Source organism: Ambystoma mexicanum, chromosome 3p (genome assembly GCF_040938575.1).
Source record: "Ambystoma mexicanum isolate Mex_15411 chromosome 3p, UKY_AmexF1_1, whole genome shotgun sequence".
Classification (NCBI taxonomy): Eukaryota; Metazoa; Chordata; class Amphibia; order Caudata; family Ambystomatidae; genus Ambystoma; species Ambystoma mexicanum.
The window spans coordinates 834,301,536-834,323,141 of record NC_090925.1 but is presented as its reverse complement, the minus strand read 5'-3'; the positions used below and the strand labels follow the sequence as shown (position 1 = coordinate 834,323,141).

The window sequence follows — 21,606 nt, the reverse complement described above, 5'->3', positions numbered from 1 at the left end:
TGTGTGGTTATTGCCTTGTTTCCATATCGCGAGGGACCCCTAAGGGCCCCTTTCAATACCTGACTGCCTGACTTCCTGCCTTAATGCGTCCATGTTGCTTAGATCAATAACTTTTAGGCATTTTCATTGAACATAATATCTTATTACATATTGTTTCTCTCATGTTGTGCCATCCAGTGGACTTTTATGGCATAACAAGACAGTTCAACAAAATGTAGTCTCCCTTCACACATTAAATTGGTCTAATATATTCCATCTTTTTTTTTTTAATTCATAGCCCCCGAACCCTCTTTACTGCCCCTTCCCCACCTCTATCCTACACCTTTACACATCTCTGCACCCCTTTTACTGCCGCTTCTCTCCCTTCAAGCCAACACACCCAATGCCTTTTACTTTAGAATGGTATTCAGTCATATTTTTGCTATTATCATGTTTTTTCAGATTTTAAGTGGGGCGACTGTAGCTGATTTTGTCGCGGCCGGAATGTTCACATGAGAAAGGTGCAAACTATCAAAAGTTTGCACCTTTGTAATGCAAACACACTTACACACTACGGGGGCTGCAGGGGTTTCCCCTGCAACACCCCTCACCCGCTCACTATCTCTTCTCATTATCTTTTTATTAATTCATTTATTTATTTTTGCGGTTGTGCTACATGGGTGTCCCCCGCAACACCCCGCTCACGATGCCATACAGTATAGTGAGTGGGTGTTGCGAGGGACTTGCCTCCAATGCTACCACCAAAGGTTCAAACTTTTGGTGTTCGAACTTTTGGTGGTAGCATTTTTTGGTCGTTTTGTACGGTCGGACCTTTTTTTTTCAACCACATTTTTAAAACGATATGTATTGCATTTTATTTTTAAAAATCCTTTTTTCCACTGATAAAAGGAGGGTCACAGGAGGTGCCGCAGGCCCTGAAAGACTGTGAGTGTACTGACATCTTGACAGACTGGGGGTACACTTGAAGGGGACTGTACAAGAAACCTTATCTTTGCATATGATGTTAATGGGGTCAGAAAGACCATGTTTACGAGCATGGATATCATTCTTCTGTTGTAGCTTGCGGTTAGCCAGAAGGCTAACGAACTTAAAGATAGGTTGGAAATGTATGTTAACCATCGCTTTGCTTTTGAATATTAGACTAGGGTATGCACAGAACGACAGCGGCTTGAAAGGATAATTTGAAGGCATGCTGTTTTCAAGCCCTCACCAGCTGGCAATGAAGGAGCACCAGGCAAACCACCACTTTGTTGGGCTATCATTAACACGGTTTTCTTAAGTCCTTGTGGATTTTAGTTGGTTTCCCTAGCTCCTGTAGGAGTTCATCCAACCCATACCCCTGTTATAAACAATATCACATTCTCTCTCTTGCGGCCACCTGGCAGACAGTCACTATTGATGAGGAACTTTGTAGGTTCCATGCTGTGGCAACGACCTCGGGTTTCGTTTGAGAATGCCAAGGGGCATGACTGCTAGGGCATGTCGCCTGCTGTCCCCATTGTGGATGCACTTGTATGTTAAACGCTGCCACAAACCTTCAAATTCTATGCAGCAGCAAAACAACCACTTCTGCTTAAAAATGTTAGCACGCCAACATGGGCAGGTTTATCGGTTTCAATCTCTGTTCACCCTTGTTTTGCTGCAAGCAGATGTTTTATCGCCTCTCCCTAATGCATCCTGCAGCCTGTGTGCGTAGATGCATTGAATTCACAAAATGGAATCCGCTGTCACGCTGTGGTATCGGCATTGGTTTTTCAAATATTGAAGTCTCTGAGCCAGTCTCCCAAAAGCTTTCTTGACTTACATTTCCAATAACATTTGACAGAAATCTATGCTGTTGGGATTTTCCGATCATTAAAGCATTTTGCTAACTCTTTAGCCCTAGCTTGCTCTTTTGCGCTGAACAAACCTGGGCTGCTTCAGTTGTGTAGAATACCAGAATCACTCTCCACAAGTTCTATTTAACAAATGACTACTTGGCCCTGGAGAAATGAGCCAGTCACATGTTTGGCGCACTGTGGAAAATCCTTCAGCGCACCCTCCCATGTTTTCATAAACATTATTTCCTTTTTAAATTGTGCTAAAAATAAAACTTGTATGTCTAGCATCTGTCCAATTATCAAATGTACTGTTATTGCAACTTGCATAGCTAGAAATTGCAGCTAAAGATTCAAATGCAGTTTAGACTTCTCTACAGTGAAGGCCAAACGGTTGGCACTAAACACTGTTTTCCAAGTGATACAATTGTGATTTGCTGTTTAAACACATACCACATTCATTGCAATCGAGACGATGGTGAGAAGGGCTATTCAACAATATGTAAGGTCTTGAATACGTTTTGTTTGAAAATGAAACCTTTGTGCAGAGCACCTGCAAAGCTGTCATACACCCGACAGTCATTCATGTCGGCTAGATCTTTCATCAACCCCAAGTTAAATCTTGCTATAATAAACGAAAATGTAGTTATAAAAATGTTTTTACCTACCAAAGTATGGATGAATTCCTGTCAAACATTTTGAAAGTCCCCTCCCTGCTGATCACAATCTTACCTCCATGGTTGTGAAGTTATGTATTTTTTTTTTTTAAATGTGAATACAACTGAGACGTCTTACAAATGTCTTTTGCATTTTTGGCACATAGCAACTGGCTGAGAAGCCCAGTAAATGCACACAAGCAAAACGTCTGTTTTCTACAAGGTCAGATTCTCCTTGTATTCACTTCTCCAACTCCTCGATCTCAAGATATCAGTGTCAGATGGCCAAAAGTCCTCCAAAATGTAAAGTTTGAACACTCCCCTTAAAAGTTTTAGAATTTGTATATTTGTTCAGTTCTTACAGCCTAGCGGGAAGTAATATGCGCTCAGCATCTGACATTTTGTATTCCTAAGGTATAGAATACAGTGTCCTCTCCTTCCTCAGAATCTGACTGACTGCACATATTGTCACATGAGAATAATTGCCTACTGGAGCAAAGCAGGATCCGGTCCTAGGCAATTATGGTGCAAATTTTTACTGACATTTCTCCTATTTTTGCATATACTTGTAAGAATTCTGTTTCAATAGCTGGCCCCAGAGTAGTTTCATGACCACCTCTTTTGTACCTTACCGGAGCACTAATAATCACAGCATAGAGATGAGATTCCAGGTCTCCCCCACTGACTTCAATGACCACAAATGTCTTTCAAGTTTCAACATTAATTTGAGGGTTGGGATTAATGCCTTACATTGTTCATATTTTGTATTTTCCATTTTATTCTTGATAGGCTTGAAGAAGACTTTGCAGACCCTCCGTGAGGAGATCAAGAACTTGGCCAAAGGGATCCGTACCACATTACAGAGTATGTCGGCTTAATTGGGCACTGCCCAGCCCACTAATTTATTCCTTGTCAAATGCTCTTGGAGATGTACCTGTCTCTTCTCTGGCCTGATTTCCCGGGTCCCACTCTTTCTCCTGTATCTTATTTCCATCAGGTATGGAGCCAAGTAAAGAGGAAACACAAGACGGGCTGTATGATGTCAACCTGAGGATACGAAGGACACAGGTATTTTAGGGGTTGGCTTTGTAGCTAGAATGCAGTGTCACAAGGCATTAATGGTTGAGTTATGCAGGTGAATTAGTGGGATGAAATATCGGCAACGTTGTGTTTGGGAACTGGTGGGGTCGAGAATGGTGTTTAATTCTTGGCTAGCAACAGGGTTGATCCTTTTTGGGATCTCAAACATACTTTATATTCTAGAAACACAGTGGAATGAACATGTGGACTACTGCATCTTGGGTATTCTTCAACTACCACCTGATAAGATAAAAATAGTCTAGAATAAGGTGACCCGAGTGGTATGGTTCTGATCTTTGCATAACTCATCGAAAGACTTCCTTCCCTATTACCACTGTGGAAACAATTTACTTGTGTGAGTAAAAAGGCATATATTCTCATTTGCTACTACCTACCTTGGTAACAGATTCGCATTAACCAGTCCCTACTGGACAAAAATCTACAGTATGTTTTGCGTCAAAACATTGTCCTAATAATTGGAAATATGATGTTTTGGCAATGATTATTACAGGCATACAGACCCTTTTAATGTGTGCGGCAGATCATAGGTCTGGAAGTGTACCAGTGTGGTTTGATGTTTTGGCAGAAGTGAAATGTTGCAGGTGATCTCCAATCCATGTCCTTTTGACTGTACAAATACATCGAGGTACCTACACATTTGACGGTACAAAGCATAGCTAATCTTTTCCAGCATGATCTGTAACATATTGTGGGAAAAAGCTAACAAAAAGGGTTATGATGTCTAATTACAAGCTTTTTATTCAAATTGTCAGATTGGAGTTTCTTTAATGTAGTCATAAGAATGTTTTTGTTATCAGTCTCTTGGTGATCCTTCACAAAATTCAGTTTGTTTCCCAGAATGCAGTGTTGGAGCACTTTCTTTGAAAACATTTGATGGGTGCTTTGGTGCATGGTTTTACAGAATACAGTGATCCATCTCCGGGCCCTCTTTAACTTGATAGAGACATTGTTTACCATTGAAGATGATGTTAAGGGTTTGTTTTCCTTCTGGTCTAATCTTTCTGGTATGCTCACAAAATGTTTCTGCCAGGTTCAGGCAATGGTGTTCAGTAACCAACTTTTGTAGATTGTCTGGCAATGAGTCTAGGTGGGTGGTTTGAGCCACTTCACTGATCAATCCTATACTCAACAGGCCTTACAAAATACACTTGACAACTGGCATTGCCGTGTACTTTTTAGGACAGTTCGAGACCAGATCCTCCTTGATTTAGGAGTAGCTGACACCAGGTGTGCTCATGCACTTTGTTTATCAACTCGTGTGAATACTGGACGAGATAACAGGCATTCCGGAGGTGTAATGGCATACCATGCGCTTGAGTGAATCTATCAGTACATGTGAATCTGGACGAGCCTACTGGCGTTCTGGATGGGAGATTGGTATTTAGTGCCATTTAGCAAAATTGATTGATCTGGAATTTTCAAGTAGACATTCATAGAGCCCCGAAGAAGAGACTTTGGCTCGAAACCTGTGTTGACTCATGTGGTATAAGGAACTTTTTCAGTCAAATTAGGATTCGCTTTATATTTTTTCTTTAGATTTAGGGTTGAGTGCTTTAGGAATGTCACTCCGTTTTTGTTTACTTTTTAGTAGAATTGAGTATTATTTTTGCAGTACTTGGCCCTGTGGGCGAGTGTCTCTTCTGAAATATTTTGACAAATTACACTTTTGGCAGCTGGTCTCTAGCTGGCAGCAGTGCTCCATTTAAATCAACATTATCTGGGCTTTCAGCCTGCCTTCCAAGCCTATAGGTGAAGGCAGTCTAGGTGGATGTTGTTGAGTCAGTGACCTCGCTAGGGTACCCTCTACAGTGCATACAAAGCGGAGTGCAGTGAGTGAAAGCTGCCCCCACTCCTCCCAAGGCTCTTTTGAGAGCCAGACCAGGATATTTGTCAGTGGGACACCTCTCCTGTTAGGCACCTCATTGAGGTTGCCCAACGGGAGAGGTGTCCCGCTGCCAGGACAATATCCCAAGAGGGGCTCTCATGTTGCTCTGTGTCAACAGAGCTTTTCAATGTGAGCCATTGGGCACTGATGGGAGGGGGATTATAGGGCGGCACTATTAGCAGGGACTTTTGTCCCTTTAGAAATGTGAATGGGAGGGAGTGATCAGAAGTGATAAGGGTGCATAATGTTGCATGTTTTATGAAATTACTATGGCTTTAAAACCCAAGGGGTATTTGTTAAACTCACATTAATCTACATGATGCTATTGTACCTTTGCATGCAGGATGGGGAGAATAAAACTAAAGCCATACTCGTATTGCTCAACATATTTCTATGACCATGTATAGTGTGTAGTTTTCTATGAAAGGATAGTTTATTATGTAATGTGGCTTGCTTCTTAGCGTATGTTAATGTATCATGCTGTTATTTAAAAAAAAGCCTAATGACTATAGAGTTGCTCCATATATAATGGTGCAATTTAGGTATTTTACACCAAAGGTTTTTGCCACTTGGCTTACTTATGGCAACATATTCTCAAGTCAATTCCATGGTGCCTTCAAGTATCAGACGGATGATGTTCCTTGTGATGTCCTGTTCTGTGAAGTAATTTCTGTTAGTGCAATCCGTATGCAAATTAGGAGGTTTGCAAGTATTTTGTCCCAGAGCGCCTGGACAGAGCTCTAATAGTTTTCTGTATCTGTAATGATTCTAGTGTTTTTATTTTTGTTGTGTTAAATTGCTAGCTGCCACTGATGTTACCAAAAAGGTAGATTGGTGCAGGAGTGGGCGGTTTGGGGGCACAAATGAAACACTTGTGTATAGGCACGTTACAAATGCCATATCATATCAGACTGTATGGAACTACTCACACTGCATTTGAGGGGGGGGCTGGAGGGAGGAGAAGCAGGACTTTTTTGATGGCTCTCCCCCACTCTTGCAATGCTGCCTACTCCCCTGCACCCCTACCTGGGCTGCTCTCTGCAGTGCTGCCTGGTGTTCGCCCACACGGCACACACACAGGGCCGCAATACATATGGCTGCAATGCTGCCGCCGGGACCGGATATGGGCATGGCAAATGCAGTGAAGAACGCACCATAAAGGTGCGCACAGAACAGCAGCACAACGGCGAGGGTCAGCAGTCGGAGTCCATGGCTTGCCATTGCTACTACATGCATGCGCAACTAGCAGAAAAGGCAAGCCCTGCGCTGCCTGTGGGAGTGAGGGCACAGTGAAAAAAGACCCCAATTTGAATTTCAACTATCGGGCCGGCCGTGCCGCTAATAGTTGAAATTCAAATTGGGGTCTTGGCGGGAAGCTTGCCCCTGACCAGGGTTTCCCAGCTGATCCTCCAGCTTCGCAGTGGGAAGCAGGTGGTTCTGTGATCTAATTTGCTGTCCTCCTTTCCCGAGCCGTCACTTACCTGTTTGTAGGCTTTTTGCTCAGCCTGTATTTTTTGACCTGAAAGGTACACACTGCCTTCGAGACATGAAAGTAGCTCCATCTCTGCAGAAGACACTGTTTTAAAGGATCATATCTTGTCACTGGTTGACCGCTGTTATAGCCTGCACACTGACGCACACTGCTCTTCTACATCACATACCCGCTCTGGATAGTCTCGGTGTTCTTGCTACATTTGCACTATAAAATGTAGATACAAAGGCACTTCTGAGAAAGGAACCCACAGCCCCAATTGCGTTCTCCACAGACCTTCCAGAAAAGCACCCCTAGCCAGGTGCGAGATGCACAAAAAGGCATTGCGCCCCGCAGACATTAATGGCACACTTGTGAAAGGCCACCTACAGCAGATCCTATCGGGACACAATATGGACACTATATCATTTCAAAGTGCATAAAATGGCAGGCGTCCTTTACCAGCCAAAGACAACAGGCGCAACATCTGAAAAAATTGCCTTGTAGGCCCGAATCTAGGAGTGAACTTAACTGGTGCTGTGTGTGTGTGCTGGCGATATATCGAGTTTTGGAGATACACCAATATATATTTTCAATATGATGTGTGTTGGAAGCAAGAAAACACAGCGCTTCACAGGTTTGAACCCTGATACTACGCTTAGAAACCACTCGTTGGTATTAAATGTGTTATAAAAAAAAAAAAACAATTTTAATAATTCTAAGATATATACATTTCTGTGGCTTGTGGAATCTGCTTGGGTCACATGCTATGCATAGGCCGACATGTAGTGGAAGCTGCAGATTATTATACTTGTTTTCGAAAACTCGAAACGGGACGTCGACGGGGCGTGCCAGTAATACTATCCCCAGTCTGACGTCCACTGTACCCATGGTCCTTCATGCACCGGGGTCCCTCAGATTGGTTTTTTCTGCCATCGTGAGCGGATGCTTATTGCTGAGTTCATTTCGGCTAATGCCATTTGCTTATAAGAAATTAAGTCTAGTATACTCGTTCTGTCCTTTTCTAAACCGACTTCGACTAATTCATCGATGCGGTGGGAAGGATGACCGCCGGACAAATCCCAGACTCAACTGACCCTTTCGACTTTGGAAGGCCCCACTGGGCCTAGGGCCTAACAGTAGGGAGAGTGGGGGAAGTGGAGGGGGGGGGGTAGTCATTGTAGAATGCATTTCCCCTCTCTTCCCATTCTCAGCTGGCTGCCATTCCCCTTAAACATGGAGAATACCCCATTTTAAATTTTGCCCCATGTGCAATAAAACATTCCTGTGGATAGGCAAGCACCAGGTGTGCAACTTGTGTTTAGCATGCAATCACGACGAGGGGAATTGTTGATCCTGCAAGCTCTTCAAACCAAAAACTCTGAGACCAGAGAACTAAACACTGGGTCCATCACGCCATGAAAGCCGAAGCTGCCAATGACGTGGAGGGAGGCTCCACTGATGGCAGTGTCGTGATCTTTATAGAATGTAAAGGTGACGAGGAACCGTTGGGTTCCCAAGTGCAGGCCCCTGACCCCAAGAGACAGGCCGGCGGCTCAATTACGGGGACAACACCCGGCAGTGAAAGCACTACCACAGCCCCTGACACCTAACGCACATCCCGGGGCAAGGATTTGACATTGTCGACCAAATGCCCACACACGGCGTCGGCAAGGGGGAGATCGACAGAATCCCTGTCCTCTGGTCACTCGAGGTCCGGATCGCCCATGACGGGCCCCACAAGTCTAAAGACCAACAAGGCGCTGTCCCCAAAACATCGACCGAACGGCGGGAGACGAGGCCGCAGTCCGCCCCACGGTCAACATCAGACATCGAAAACCATTGTAAGTTCCAAAAACAGTAGTTTGTCACACCTAGTGAAAAAACATGAAACCTGAGAGCCTGCTAAAATCAAACTCCAAGAAACGCTCCTCCAAGAGCCGCAATCATAAAGATAAGCCTAAGAAGGACAAGTCTACCCTTAGGGAGAAACACTCTGTCCCACAGGAGGAAGGTTCCTTGGCAGAAGCCCTAAAGAACAAGGGCCAGCCTCAGACTCCGGCCAGTCTACACTCCAGGCCCATCCTATACCCGTAGGACAGGACTCTACCCCTCAGTACCCTGTTGTCATTCCCAGTTCAGCCACATGAACTGCGGAAGACATAGACAGAGCCATGACTAGGATGACCTTTTATGGCCAATTTCTTTGGAAAAAAAAAAACACCGGCATACCAAAATGTTCAAAGCACACCTCCTACAGCTGAGGCTTCCACCTCCCAGTCCCCAGCAAAAAAAGCTCGACCTGATACTCTCCCTATCCCAAGTCCAGCCCAACCGATGCAAAGTGATCTGTATGATGTTCACACAGACACAGATGATAATGAGACCTATCAAGAGACAGATCCTGAGGAGGAGGAGGAGGAGGAGGAGGAGGAGGAGGAGGAGGAGGATAACCTTGCCTCACCTATTCAGCAGGATTCGCCAGTGGCTGATTCGCCAGTGGGCAGTCAGCCTCTCCATAATTAGATGTTAATCAAGGCAGCTGAACACTTTGTTATAAAAACCCAAGAAACTCAGCTAGACAAGGACTTTGTAGAAGATAAATTGGGGGATAAGAAGGCTGCATCCCAATTCTACAATCTGTCCAAAAAACGATTCAACTTTCCCTGGAGACACCAAACCAGACACGGGCAGTCAAAGCCCAACGCCATCGGACCCACTCTACATCAGTGGCCAGCTCATGCCGGATTCGCTTATGGTTACCACAAACTGAAAAAGGGCAGGGACACAGCCTCTTCTGAGGCATCCCCAGATAAGGAGAGCAAAACACTACACAATAGGGAGAAATGTAGTGACATCAGCAGCTTTCCAAACAAGGATCGCCAACAATTCAACGCTGTTGGCAAGTTATAATTGCCACAAATGGGACAAGATTACTAGCATCTGCCCCCGAGCCTCTAAAGTCACAGCTAGCCCTGGTAGCAGCGGACGGCAAGGCAACATCCAGCTGCATTCTTAAGAACAATCTAGATGCCGCAGACAATGCGGGCAGGATTATTGCTGACGGGACAATAATCAAGCGTCGCGCGTGGCTACGCCAATCCAGCTTTAAACTTGAGACCAAGGCTACACTAATTAATATGCCGGTGGAAACTACTGTATTATTCGTGAAGGCCGGAGAAGACTCATTAAAGTCCACCAAGGAAGAATATGACCCCCTATGACTTCCTAAAATCTCTGGGCCAGCTGACTAACAAACCACCAGGCCAGGGAGGCAGTCAATTTTCGTCAGTTTCGTGGTCTAAACTCCCCAAAAGAGGATCCGGTTACAGACAGGGTCAGGACTCTTCCTGGAATAACAACTAGGGCCAACCCTCACAGGGATACCAAAGAGGCCAGTGCCGATCTCGTGGCCGGGCGATGTCTTCCACATCTAGAGGTGGAGGTACACCTCCTAAGCAATGACAGCCCGCTACAGGTCCCCTCCCATGCCTCTCCAGTAGGAGGGCGCATCTCACTTCACCCACGCATGGGAGGGATTCACCACGGACAAGTGGGTGTCAACGACAGTAGCGGGAGGTTATTGTGTGGAGCTCATCCAAAAACCATCAAACCATCCCCTGTATCAAAGAAGATAAACGAGAGAAGAAAAACTCATCCTTCCCAAGGTACTCGGCTCGCTGCTACACAAGGACAGCATAGAGATGTACCAGCGAGCGAAGTAAACAAGGATATATATTCAACCTACTTCCTTGTGCCAAAGAAGGAGATTTCAAATGGATTGTGTCCTCCCACCTATTCCTCATCTTATGATATTCGTATCCTGCCAGCTTTGCCGCTTCGGAAAAAGAAATTCTCGGCAGAGGCTGCTGTGCACGAGGTCATGGCATCGATGTCCCTCGACAGGCTCCGTCCCGTATTGACGTCACCATCAGTATAAATAGCTTGTGCCACGCCTGTTGTCTTTAGTTCCGTTTTTCCAATTGCTTCGCTCTCAAACGGCATGCTTCAAAATTTTCTTCACAAAATATCTTCTTTCACCCCTTCTACTCCCAAGACGGAGTTCAAAAAATGTATCGACTGCGGATCGAAGATGTCTATTACAGATTCTCACCGCGTTTGTCTTTGTGCCTAGGTTCAGACCATCAAACCGGCGGCTGTGGCTCCTGTCAGTCGATGACGGAGAATGCTCTTCGTGAGAGGAAAGGTCAACTGGCGGTGGGGCGGGAAGCTTCCAAGGCCTCCTCGAAGGCCTCATCAAAAAGACATAGGAAGTCGAGTGATTCGAAAGAGTAGTAGATCGAGACGCTCTTCATCTTCCTCTTCCACTTCAAAAAAGGTTAAGAGGCGACCTAGGTCTCCCTCTTCTTCCTCGGATACGTCTACAAATTGGTACAATGCCCAACTAAGTCGGATTCCCTAAGAAAATGGGAAGAATTTAGAAGGAATATGATTGTGGTCTTTGAGAATGCGACCTCGACCCCCTCAAAGGAGCAGACCCCGGTCGCCCCGTCAGACGACACAGGAAAGTCAGGAACTACTGTGGTAAAACCCAGTAGTATGGGTGAAACTCTAAAGACTCGAATCGACGTCAAATCGTTAAAGATTCCTCGAATCGAGTGTTTCCTCGACACAGTATAAAAAAACAGAAGTTGTTGAAACCCTCAACAACTTCGTCGGCGCCAACGGCTTTGACATCGAAGCCAAAAGCATTTTCAACACCTTTGTCGAAGACCTCGCTGTCTTCGAAGACTCCATCGATACCATCGAAGATTCCTTCGACCCAAACTCATGAACAGGAAAGGAGATTTACTCCTTTACCTAAGTCTGTCTTCTATTTTTGAAGAAAGTGGCTCTGAAGAAGTTTCTCCTTTTGGAGTACAATATGGTACTAGAGTTCCCAGAAGAATTAATCGATCCTGAATCGAAAATGAGACCTGTGTGATACCCTTCATTCTGCTAGTGGCATTGATATGTCACCTGAGCTGGAGTTTGCAAAACATGACTCTGCAGAACATGAAGATTCAGGGTACAGGAGTTAAATGAATAGAGTGGTTGAATACATGGGCTGGGCTAGAGCCTCACCCACTTTTGATCAGGATGATATAATTGACATACTTGATCAGGGCCCCCAGAAGGATCAAGTTCTCCCCTTCCATAGGGCACTTCAAAGAACGGTAGAAAAAAACTGGGAAGTTCCTGATACAATTGCTGCAGTCAACAATAATTTTCCAAAGAAGTATAGAACTTCTAGTTCTGATCCTGATTATTTAAGCAGGCATCCCACTCCAGAAAGTCTGGTTATTCAGGCTGCAACTTCCTCAAGACAAACAGCATATCCATCTATCCCCCGGATATAGAGGATAAGAAAGTGAATGGTTGGGCCCGTAAGGTCTTTACCTCGGGTAGCATGGCTCTCAAGTCAACTAATGTCACCTGTACCCTGGCCAGGTTCACCCATACCCTGTGGGACTGCATTTCGGCGGCGGCTGAACATATTCTCGAAGGCGAGGAAAGGGAAGGCTTCCTGAATATTGTCAAAGACGGAAAGGAGGCAATGGGGGTCTCCAGTCTGGACTGGATACTGCTGATAGTATCAGCAGATCCATGGCTGCAAGCACAGTGCTGCGCAGATTTGCGTGGTTGAGGAAGTCGGGGTTTGCACCAGATGTGCAGGCCAGACTTCTCAACATGCGTTTTGATGGCTTGAAGCTGTTTGGTAGTAAAGCTGGTGAGAGTTTAGAAAAACTACAGACCTCAAAAGCGGCACCTAAATCTCTTAGCGCCTCCATGCGACAGCCTCAAACCTTATTCGGGCTCATCTTCCTGGAGAGGTCGTCCTTTTCGGTACTACTTCTCTTTTGGTAGAGGAAGAGGACAGGCCATTCAAAGAGGCAAGAGGAATGTCGCTCGTGGTGGACGAGGAAAAAGTGCAAAATCAGCCTCGGTAACGGCATCTTTGCCCTCAGCCGCTCCTGCAGCCACCTCCAAATCACTCTGAGGCCTTATCTCACAAAACTCTGGTGGGAGGCAGAATCTCTCAGCATCTGAAAGAATGGTGGGACATCACTTCAGATGCTTGGGCACTGGAGACAGTAGCTCAAGGTTACTGCCTTCCCTTCCTAAAAAGGCCTCGGGACCATCCACCGGGAACCAACTCTGTCAAAATTCCAGATCCGCTCCTGTTGCAGGAAATTTTAACCTGGTAGAATAAGGTGCAATAGAACAGGTACCCTGTAGCGGAGAGGAACAAGGGTTGGTACTCTTTCCCCCCCCCCTCCTCCATTTTCATTCCAAAGAAGGATGGAGGATTGAGACCCATTTTGGAGAAACTTGAACAAGTTCCTCAGGAAGGACAAGTTCAAGATGGTAACCCTTTCTCAGATCCTTGAGGCTCTCCAACTCCAAGACTGTTGGTATCATTGGACCTTCAGGATGCTTACTTTCATGTGCCAATCCATCCCAAGCACAGAGTACCTGAGGTTCACGGTTGGCGGTTCTCATTTTCAGTTCGAGTTCTGCCATTCGGGATGACCTCCGCCCGAGGGTTTTCACCAAACGGATGGCGCTTGTGGCAGCAAGTCTCAGGAGAGGGGGGATTCACATCTACCCCTACCTGGACGATTGGTGGATCAGAGCACGTTCTCCCGAACAAGCTCAGGAACATCTGTCGAGCACCTATCACTTCCTTCACAAACTGGGCTTCTCCCTCAATTTCAAGAAGTCTCACATGATACCATCCCAAAAGCTCCAGTTTATCGGAGCAATGTTGGATACTTTCTCGGGCAAAGCCTCGCCTCCTGAGGTGAGAGCTCTCCACATTCTGGTAACAAAGTTTCAGAATGCCCTGCATCTGCCGGCCTTTGATTTTCTGAGGTTGCTCGGCCTCATGGCATCCTGCATTTTTCTGGTGCCAAAGGCCAGATTGAGAATGAGATCCCTTCAATGGGCACTCAGAACTCGGTGGTCCCAGTTCTCGGGGAGTATGTCGGATCTTCTGCAAGTCCCGAGCGCGGTTGCTCAGGATCTACTATGGTGGGCTTGCAATGACAACATCCTCAAGGGAGAATCTTTTTGGCAACCATGGCCGGAGATAACAGTAGTGACGGACGCCTCACTCACGGGGTGGGGAGCCCACACCACAAACAGCGGTTGTTGGTCTCCATCTACACATCAACCGATTGGCGCTGAGAGCAATCAGACTAGCGCTGAAGGCCTTCCTGCCCTCTGTACAGGGAAAGAATGTCCTGATAATGACGGACAACACAGTGGCCATGAACTACCTCAAGAGAGGCGGCATAGGGTCACTACCACTGTGCAGAGAGGCAATGCAGCTCTGGTTCTTGGCAATATGAGAAGGAATCGCTCTATCGGCAGTTCACCTAGCCGGAGAGCAGAACACGGTGGCAGACGCTCTGAGCAGGCAGAGCACAGTCTCCCATGAGTGGGAGCTAGCTCAGGAAGTCCGCCCCTCAAGTGGATCTGTTCACAACCACGGTAAACCGGAAGTGCTAACAGTACTGCTCAAGGGAATTCCCTCCTACAGGAGCTCTAGGAGACACGTTCGTGGTGGACTGGAAGTTTCCACTTCTGTACGCGTTTCCTCCAGTCCCTGTGATTCCTCAAGTAGTCAGGAGGTTGAGAAAGCTCAGGAAAAACATGATCCTAATTTCTCCATATTGGGCCAGGACGACGTGGTACTCCTTCTGGACATGTCCAGCTACCCTCCAATCCACAAAGAGAGGATCTTCTCTCGCAAGAGGAAGGTCTGGTTCTCCATCCAGAGGTCAAGACACTCAACCTTCACGCATGGTTTCTGAGAAGTTGAGATACAAGGATTGGGATCTTCCAGATGACGTAATGGAGATTTTGCTTTTGGCCAGAAGGCCAGCAACAAAATCTTCGTACCAGTGTCGTTGGAACAAATTCAGTAACTGGTGCAAAGATAAGGATGTGAACCCTTTACAATATGGCACCCTAATGGTGCTCTTTCCTATTGCATCTAGCCAATCTGGGGCTCCAGATTGGAACAATTAAAGGCTATCTAGCTCCACTTTCCTTTTTCAAGCAATCCTCAGAAGAGGTTTCTTATTTCAAAATTCGATTGATAATTCGATTTCTGAGAGGGCTTACTAACGTATACCCTCCAGTCCTTTTTCATGTCCCAATTTGGGATTTAAATCTGGTACTTAAGTTTCTAACTTGTATACCTTTTGAGCCTCTGCACTCCTGTCACTTGAGGCTTCTAACATTGAAGACTGTCCTTCTTGTGGCTGTAACATTAGCCTGCAGGGTTAGTGAACTACAGGCTCTCTCATGTAAACCTCCATGTACTACTTTTTACAAGGACAAAGTGGTTCTTAAGGTTAAAACCATCTTTCTTGCCAAAAGTAGCTTCTGACTTCCACTTGTCACTAAAATTCATATTACCAACATTCTATCCTCCTCCTCATTCGGGCAAAGAAGACGAGAGACTGCATAGATTAGACCCCAAAAGGGCTCTCGGTTTTTACATTTCAAGAATGTCAAAATTACGTCAAGATGACCAAGTTTTTGTGGGTTATACAGGTCATAAATTGGGATTAGCAGTGACCAAACGAACCATATCCTGCTGGATCATTCTAGCTATAATTGAGTGCTACAGATTGGCGGGGGAAAAAGACCCACCAGATGGCCTGCAAGCCCGTTCCACTAGGGGGTATGGCTACCTCTGCGGCTCTGAAGAGGGGAGTCCCTGCAGCAGATATTTGTTCAGCTGCAACATGGGCATCAATGCATACCTTCATCAAGCATTATTGCTTGGATGCCTCTCCCTCCAATGAGGGTTTTTTTTTTGCCAAGGCGGTAGTTTATTCCATCCGTGAGAACAATAACTAGTACTACGACCTCCAAAATTACCACTGCTATGGGAGTCTATCATAAGATGAGGAATACGTGGGAGGACACAATCCATTCGAAGAACAAGCTACTTACCAACTAACGTTCTTTCGACTGGATGTTCCTCCCACATATTCCTCATTGCCCCTCCCATCCTACCCCGCAGTACAGTTTACGTTACTTACACTTTCCTCTCACAAAGAGTCTGCCTGGATCACTTCCTTCCTCGAAGGTAGGGCCATGAAAGTCTTCTCGGACATCGCTAACGCCACACCCACAACAATCCATTGCGGGGTCCCTCAAGGTTCCTGCACTGCACCCACACTCTATAACTTGTTCACCAAGCCCCTCTTTGACAAACTTGACTCATACGGCATCACCTACACGAACTACGCGGACGACACTCAAGTACTTCTACCCCTCTCAGGCTCATACAACGAAGACGCAAAGGCACTCCACACCATCTACTCCATCATCAAGGCATGGATGGCAATTAATGGCCTCTGCCTCAATGGTGACAAGACCGAAATCTTGATACTAGGCCAACAGCACACCTTAGACAAACTGGACAAACTGTACACTAACTTCTCAATTGACAACTCCATCATTCCCGTGTCCACAGCCGTCAAGACACTGGGAGTATACCTCGACTCCTCACTATCCATGACCAGACAAGTCAGCGCTATCACTTCCGCATCCGCGCACACCACCAAACTTATAAACGCCATCAAGCCCTACCTCTCTAAACCTAACCGCCTCTCCATAGCGAGGGCAACCATAGGAGCCAAACTGGACTACTGCAATGCTCTCCTAGCAGGCACATCAGCCAAAAACATAAATAGACTACAAATCACACAGAACAACGCTCTCCGGGCCGCTCTTAGTATCCCAAGAAGAGAGCATATCACCCAGGCCAGGCTCTCAGCCCAATGGCTCTCAGTCAAAGAACGGATCACCCTCAAAATCCTCACCCTCACTCACAAATGCCTCTCCTTCTCCGCCCCGTCCTATCTTTCTGATACCATCCTCAAACCTTCCTCCACACGCCCCACCAGGACGCAATACGCTAACCTACTCTGCACCCCACGCATCAAAAAAGCCAAAGCCGGAGGTCTTGGTTTTCCCTACATTGCAGCACAGACATGGAACGCTCTCCCCTCAGACATCCGAACGGAAAACTCACTTCCCATCTTTCGCAGGAAACTGAAAACCGCGTTCCTTGCTAAATAACTAGCAAATTTCTGGAAGCCATGTAAATATACTGCCTTGCTATTGTATATATTTCCTCTGTAATTTATGTGTTGATTGTAACTACGGTCTCCTTTGCAACTAAGATGTCTGTAACAAGCGCCACGATGCCTCTGGGCTGATGTGCGCTCAACAAATTTGAAATAAATAAATAAATAAATAAATACCAGTCATGAAGCACGCCTGGGTGTTCCTCGAATATTTCCTTGAAAAAACAGAACTGAAGCCAACGGGCGTGGCACAAGCTATTTATACTGATGGTGACGTTTACACGGTACGGAGCCCGTCGAGGGACATCGGCGCGACGACCTCGTGCACATCGCCCTCTGCCGAGAATTTTTTTCCGAAGCAGCAAAGCTGGCAGGATACGAATATCGTAAGATGAGGGATACGTGGGAGGAACATCCAGTCGAAAGAACGTTACAGTTGGTAAGTAATTTGTTCATCTATGCGCCCAGTGTTAGACTTAAGCCGTGCGAACACTTAAACCACAGAAATTCTGCATGACGACGCTACAAGAGGTAATCCCCCTTCTAAAGTGGGGAGACTACATGGCAACACTGGATGTGAAAGATGCCGATTTTCATATTTCGATGTTCCCAGCGCACAGAAAACTCTTGCGTTTCAAAATGGCAAACCAGCACTACTAATTCAAGGTGCTAACCTTCGGAATAGCATCTGTTCCAAGGGTATTCACCAAGGTGCTGGCGTTTGTGCCACTGCACCTGCTCAGGGAGGCAATCTGTGTACCCCTACCTGGACGACTGGCTGATCACAGGGGAATCGCCCCATCTTTGCAAGCAAAAAACGCAAAGAACCATAAACCTTCTCTTCCAATTGGGCTTCTCAATAAACAAGAAAAAAGTTCAGCATTATACCAAACGCAACAAAACAGTTACTAGGATCTGCTTTAACACGGAAGCAGGGTTAGTCTTTCCATCTATGGAAAGGGTTCAAAACATGCTACGGCAAAAATACCTCTGTATCAAGCCGGTCGCCAGATAAGCGTACGCAAAGCATTGCGATTACTAGGTATGATGGCGTTGTGCATTTACCTGGTCCCACACGCACGTCTGCGCATGCGCTCCATGCAGGAATGGTTGGCTAAACAATGGGCTCAGGCAAGCGGTCAGTGGGATGATCTAGTGGTTGTTTCGCCAACACTATTGTAAAATCTACACTGGTGGACAAAGGAGAACCTGTTAAAGGGGAAAACCCTTCCACGCTAGACTGCAAGCCGAATGTATGTTTTGACTAGGTTATTGGACATGACGGAGTTAAGGCTGAGGGGATCTGAAAAGCAGAAGTTGGGCAGGGTTGTTGTTTCCCAATACAAACTCTTGCAGTTCAGGCATCAGCATACAGGTCTAGCTGATGCCTGAGACTTCAGATTGAGAGGCATGGCAATTGACCACCAACCCCCATATGTTCTGGCAGCAGTAAGTTGTCTTCTCACCTTCCTCTCTCCCCACCAACCAATGAACCAGAGTTTGCTACCGGCCAGAAATCTATACTGTGAGAAACCAGGTCTCACCCGCTAGTCCACGGGGGATCTCTCATGCAGGTGGCCAAGACACGGCCATCACTTTGGATCCAGTTCCTGGGGTGGACCAGTGCAGGATGATCTGGGTGAGCGGTCTTGAGGGAGTGGGACACTGGATGGTGAGACGCGGTATCCCCTCCCGTGTAACATCTTTACCCCGTCCTACAAGGTAGGCTACTTAAACCCCCCGTTCCCCTTGACAACACACACACTTTCTAACGGACAGCCTGCTATGAGAGAAAATGGACTAACACCCAAGCTGTATACCTGACTTGTCCCGATAAAATGGTCGGCAATTACTAACCTTCATGCTCACCTGACTTCCATTACGTTTCCACACACGGATAAAAGGCGGAGCACGAGGGCACACTCTGAGTGAGGCAAAGAACACAAGGAAACAGCAGTTTCAAGATGGCAGTTTAACACAGAGTAAGACGGCGAAACCGAACGGGATCACAAATGGGGGAAGTTACCTTGACTTTTTTGACAAGGAACTGTTACTTTCATGAAACATCAAGAATAGAAAGCGTAACACCAGGCTGAGGAATTCTGCATTGTGTCGGAGGTACCCAGGGCCCTCCAACGTCAATAATTAAAGCGGGAAGAATCGCCAGCTGTTGTGGTTCTGTCCTTGGCTCCAACAAGAAAGCAGAATCTGTGAAATTAACACAGCCAGTGAGTTGGGGAGACCGATACAAGACTGGTCCGTGTTGAAGCCAAGGTTGCAAGCAGCAACTTTGTATGGCTAGCACTGGATCTGAGAACACGGAGTGAACCGCGTGTGATAACCAATGTGTTGGGTAAGATTTTCATAGAAATGGTAAATCTTTCTGAACTGGGTCAACCCCCGAACATTTTGATTTACTAGTGGGATATCTTTCCTTAATACCTCAATGAGTGGGAACCTTTTCACACACTTGCAGAATCTTTTACTCCTTTTATGGGTGTCATTTCTTTAGACTCTCCATAGTGTCTTTTTAAAGCTATCCTCTTTAACAACTTCTTGCCAATAAGTGCCTGTTGTAACTGGGTTGCCCTATGGGATCCCCTTTTAACTTTCTCTGGCTAACCTTGAGAGAACTACAGTTCCCAAGGGTAGAAGGCATCCCCAAATATGTTTCAGCCTTGTTGGGCCTCATCAGTGAGGAGTAGCTTGAGACCCAAGCTACTCCTCACTGATGAGGCCCAACAAGGGCGAAACATGTTTGGGGATGCTTGTGGTCTCGTGCAGAAGGGATGTGACCTAGCATTTCGGGCTGGACTGCCCCTTTTTGGGTGGGGCCAAGCCTGATTTGCATATGGTCTTTGCCCTTCTGTAATGGCTTGGCAGGCAAAGAACGATGGTCTGGAGGGTTTCCCAGAGCAATGCCAGTGGTTAAGATTCATTCTAAACCTTCCAGCCGTCACCTTTGTTTTTGCTTTGTTCCTTTCCCTGACATCCAGGGTGGGAAATGTGTGTGACCTTTGTGTGATTTTTTTTTTTTTAAATTTTTTTTTATTATTTTTTTTTTTATCTTCGGCGGGAATCAATCTCTAGTCTGTCTGTGAGGGCAGAAAGCGAGGGAGGAGTCCAACACTTGAAAGCCCTTTGTCTTCCTCCTTGCCTGAATGGGGACAAATACCAGTGGCGGGCTGGCTGTCCTGATTGGACAACCAGACCGCCCCCTTCTTGTAAAAAGCAGGGAGAGAATGCAGAAGTTGTGTAGTAATTTCTGTTAAATACTACTAACCTGGAAGCTGAAGACAAGTCGACCACTGGAACCGAAACCGAAGAGGAGGATGATGGAAAAGCTGAAACGATGTCCATCGACTGGAGAGCCTGCTTTGTAACCGGAGCCTGCTGTAGCCCTTCCCTCAATCGCCCTGGGGACTCCGAAAATGATGGCCCTGACCCAGAGCATGGTGAGACCTACCAGACTCCAGACCTGCATTTTGAGCGTTACTGCAATACCCTGGGACCTCGAGCCATTGTGCGGTGCACGGTTTTCCGAAATTCCGAATCTCGCTGAAACTTCGTGGGCATCCTGGTGTATCTCCAGAGACACAAATAGTCTGAAAAGTCCCCTCAGAGTGCTGGACCTTTTGTAACGACGATTTTCTGTCTTCTTCTGTGCTCCTTGAAAAGGTGCCAAATCCGCAGAACCACATTCAGCCGTGAGGAAAACTTCTCCTAGAGCCTTCCCCATTGATCCCTGCTGCAAAGTTCCTTCTGAGGTTTTGTTTTCAGTCACCACGACAAGGAATCCACTGACCGGGTATTTGGCCGCAGATCCTAAAGTCCTCCTACTGCAAAACCTTCAATGCTGAGGTACTGTGTTGACTTGGGTATGCACTTACCTTAAGTCTATTAGGATTTCTGTGTAGCTGTCGGGTGTTTTCTGTGACGGGGAAGCCTCTCATCCAGTGAACCCTGTCCCACTGCTTGAATCCTGCTGGGGTGTCTTCTGCTAAGTCCCTGGACTCTCTTCTAACTCTAGAAGTAAAGTACTCACCTGTTTGCCCAGTCTTCCTGAGGAACTCTGACTTTTGCTACTTAAGAACCTATCCTGACACTGCCTGTTTGACACTACATCCTCGTGCCCCCCCTCCCTCCCCTTCTGCCACTGAGAACATTCATGCTCCAAGAATAAGGGAAAGACTTTTAAAGGATTGGACCTTTTTGCCTAGAAAAGAAAATACGTGTTTAAAAGTTACTTACTTGTAAGAGAGTTGGTTGGTAACTTTAACTCTAAGAGTGAACAGTTAGACAAGTTCTTACTTACCTTGGATGTGGGATGCACTATTCTTAAAAGTATGGTGAACATCTTTCTTTCCTTAGAAACCGTTTTGCCATTCTAATAGAAAGTAGATGTGAAGGTGTATTACTCGGCTTTGATTAGGTTGTGCCTCTTCCCAAAAGTAGTGTGTTGGTTTCACCAGATTATGCCGGTTAGGATAATTGTATGAGTGTTCCCCAACTGGGTCTTGCTTCCCCTGAATGGTTGCTAGCCTGTCCAGAATATGTCTGT

At 46.2% G+C, this 21,606-nt stretch overlaps 1 protein-coding gene across 1 annotated transcript in view; it reads left to right on the top strand.

The window, feature by feature from the left end:
• The window catches only part of STX4 (syntaxin 4), a 499,563-nt gene that overhangs the window by 132,744 nt on the left and 345,213 nt on the right, over positions 1-21,606 (top strand). Inside the window, exons 4-5 of the mRNA XM_069651919.1 lie at positions 3,263-3,337; positions 3,471-3,541. Coding sequence (XP_069508020.1) covers positions 3,263-3,337; positions 3,471-3,541 — 146 coding nt within the window. The remainder of the gene's footprint in view (positions 1-3,262; positions 3,338-3,470; positions 3,542-21,606) is intronic.